The 3,385-nt window shown below is 43.1% G+C and overlaps 1 protein-coding gene across 1 annotated transcript; it reads left to right on the top strand.

Moving 5' to 3' along the window:
- On the top strand, positions 1-3,156 carry LOC123159705 (2-oxoglutarate-dependent dioxygenase 33). The gene is made up of 12 exons (XM_044577521.1): positions 1-232; positions 517-632; positions 952-1,070; positions 1,186-1,249; positions 1,341-1,408; positions 1,664-1,722; positions 1,802-1,961; positions 2,043-2,062; positions 2,223-2,269; positions 2,385-2,465; positions 2,566-2,655; positions 2,737-3,156. Exons 1-12 carry the CDS (start codon positions 199-201, stop codon positions 2,863-2,865), a joined length of 987 nt encoding a protein of 328 aa, XP_044433456.1. The 5' UTR covers positions 1-198; the 3' UTR covers positions 2,866-3,156.
- Positions 3,157-3,385: the final 229 nt, after the last annotated feature.

The following is a 3,385-nucleotide window of genomic DNA, read 5'->3' as shown; positions in this document are numbered from 1 at the left end:
TCAAAAAAAAAAAAAACCAAACAGGAAAAGGTGCTCTGCACCGCATCGCAATACCGAACGCCATGGATGCATGATTGCTGATCCTGCCGTCACGCCACTCACCTCACCTCATCTCACCTGCCATCGATATCGCTCCCTTATCCCGAACCCCAAATCCCCCTCTCCGGTCCGGCGCCTCCGTCTCTCTCGCCGAACACCATGGGCTCCGACTTCAAGGCCATCCCTCTGATCGGTACGCCCTCTGTTAATAAATTCTTTTATTTGCGGAAAGTTGTTGCTCCATGCAAGATTCGGATTCTGAGAATCCGGGCTCGATTCCCCATCCCTTCAGAAAGGGAAATTCTGGCATGGGTCGGAATTCAGAATGAATCCTGCGGGCACGCAGTCCCGGCCGTAGTAGCAGCCGAGTGATCATGGGTCATTCAGAACTCTGCATCCTGTCTGAAGCGGAGAAACAGAAATCTCTCACTCTAAATCAGATGATGAAAGGTTGCGTTCTCCTCTTTGCATGATCAGATATCAGCCCGCTCGTCGAGAAGATCGACGACCCTGCCATGGCCGGCGACGAGGGTCTCCTCGACGTCGTCTGGATGCTGGACGACGCTTGCAGGGAGGCCGGGTTCTTCTATGTGGTAATCGCACGTTCAGCTTTGTGATGGAAATTCATTTGGACCTCTAAGCAGACTATATGAACTGGAAAGTGATTGCTTATACTCTGTAGTTGTGTGGTAGTTCAACTGAAAATGGTTATAGATACTATCATTAATTGGCAGATAAAATGGTGTACTGTCATCAATAAAATGTGTGTGTCATGTTCAGTTTTTTTGTGCAGCTGGTCTCTCCCCTTCTGTTTTATGAACAAAACTGGTTCTGGATGCTGCTCAACTCAATAACTCATCCGTTGAGTGCTAATTAACCATGCTGAAAATGATGTCTGTGCATTATTAACAGAAAGGCCATGGGATTTCGGAGTCGCTAATGACGGAAGTCAGGGATGTCACACGCAAGTTCTTTCAGCTCCCTCGCGAGGAAAAACTGAAGATCAAAATGACACCTCAGAGTGGATATAGGTGTGACTGCATACAAAATTTGACCTTCTCTCGTTTCCTTTATTTATAGCTCATTGTGTTGGTCCTTGGAAGTCTTCTACATACAGAAATGAACTTTCTTATGGCTTATTTTCAGAGGATATCAGAGAGTGGGAGAAAATGTTACCAAGGGTAAACCTGATATGCATGAAGCAATTGATGTGAGTTCACCTCTGTCCCTGAATTTCTTGGCATGCTTGTTTAAATTGTACTGTTTTTTTTAGCTAAACCATTAGAAACAAAAAATTGCAGTGCTACACGCCTATCGAACCAGGCAGATATGGAGATCTTGCTAAACCAATGGAAGGATCTAATTTGTGGTGTGTTTTGAACTTTCCTTCTCTGTCTTTAGGTATCTTTTCTCTGTTCTTTGTTCTGAAGGTATATCTTAGAGAGCCGTTATCGCATTTTTGAGAAAACGGCTCACTGCCTGCTTTCTTTTGTGCATCAGGAAATCCTGTAACATTATTATACACCTGTTGATATTTATTGATGTCAATACGTTCACAATGTAAAGAATGCTCCTCTACTACTTAATACGCTTTAAAGAGCTGAATAGTTTATCTTCCATGCAGGCCAGATTATCCATCAAATTTTGATGCGCTGCTGGAAAACTATATAAGCCTTCTACGAGGTCCACTTATCTGAATTAGTTATCCTTTTATGCTTGTCAATCTATGTAGCAGTGTTTATCATGCTATTTTTCATTTCAGATCTTTCAAGGAAGATCATGAGAGGCATAGCCTTGGCACTGGGTGCGCCGTTGGATTCTTTCGAAGGCGGAGTGGCGGGAGATGCTTTCTGGGTTCTCAGGTTAATTGGCTATCCAGTCTCAGATGACATCCCACAAGAGGAACGCACTGATATTGGATGGTAAGCACAAATACACCCTAAAAAGGAAGTTATCTTGTGGCATGTAGATACATCTCACTCTGTTTTTCTTCTCTATTCCAGTGGAGCTCATACAGATTATGGTGAGTACACCTCTCTTGGTTTTACATCAGTGTCTTGTGTTTAAAAAAAAACAATACCAGTATAATCTGCTTGCTTCTTAGGAAAACCATGTATAGTGTTCTTAGGAAAATTATAGAAAAATCTTGCAAATATTTTTTTCCTCATTCTGTTAAACTGCAGGTCTTCTGACATTGGTGAATCAGGATGATGATATATGTGCTCTTGAGGTACATGTTCCTTCACTAGCACACATATCTTGTATTAGCCATTTATGCCCTCTGCTTCCCCTGTAATGAAGCAAAGGAATTGATCTGCTGAAACTCTTTGGCAATTGGGTATCAGGTCAGAAACCAGTCCGGTGAGTGGATATACGCCAAGCCGGTCCCTGGAACCTTCGTTTGCAACATCGGCGACATGCTGAAGGTTTCTTTAGTTGCAACTACACTAACATTTTATCTATTTTGGCATTAATTCTTTTCTTTTAGCAACCTTATTAATTATAAATCATCTTATTTGCTTTCAGGTTTGGTCGAATGGGATATACCAGCCCACGCTCCACAGAGTCGTCAATAACTCCCCTCGCTACCGTGTATCTGTCGCCTTCTTCTACGAGGTATATGCGGCCGAGCTTCGACTGAGTTGCTTATACTTAATTTTTCCTTTTTTTTCTGAAACAAATTGCACGTATATGCAGTCGAACTTCGACGCTGCGGTGGAACCTGTAGAGTTCTGCCGGGAGAAAACGGGCGGCGTTGCCAAGTATGAGAAGGTGGTGTATGGGGAGCACCTAGTGCAGAAAGTCCTCACCAACTTCGTCATGTAACAGTTTGGGGGAGGGGAGGTGAAAGCCTGAAAGGGAACAAATTTCTGTAGCTGTACTGAAAATGATCCATCAATAAAACCCTTCGACAAATCAGCCTCCTTTCTGGTCGGACAAAGTAACTGTCCCGGTGTATCGTGACCAGGCAAGGCAGCACATGAGAATTTCCTCTCATCTGGCTTTCTCGCTTTGCTTGCGTTCTGCGGATCGAACCCTCACAACTGGTTCACAATCCGTTGTAATTTCGTGACGACAATGTAAATGCAACCACCAATATGTCTTGTTGTTACTCCACTTCCACTCTGCTCATCCTGAAACGCTTTCAACCTCTGAGTTATGATTTGAGTTCAGAAACAAAGTTTAGAACTGATATGACCAACTTTAATAATGTTCGTACTGACAATGATAATGTAGAAGCTGCTGGTCAGTATCAAGCCATCGTTGATCCATTAGTTACTGTTAACAATGTATATGCTGGAACAGATTTACGGCTGAGTTACGAAGGCAAGTATGGGCTAGTTAA

This window comes from Triticum aestivum, chromosome 7B (assembly GCF_018294505.1).
Source record: "Triticum aestivum cultivar Chinese Spring chromosome 7B, IWGSC CS RefSeq v2.1, whole genome shotgun sequence".
In the NCBI taxonomy this organism is placed as follows: domain Eukaryota; kingdom Viridiplantae; phylum Streptophyta; class Magnoliopsida; order Poales; family Poaceae; genus Triticum; species Triticum aestivum.
This window is presented reverse-complemented; position numbering and strand designations above follow the sequence as displayed.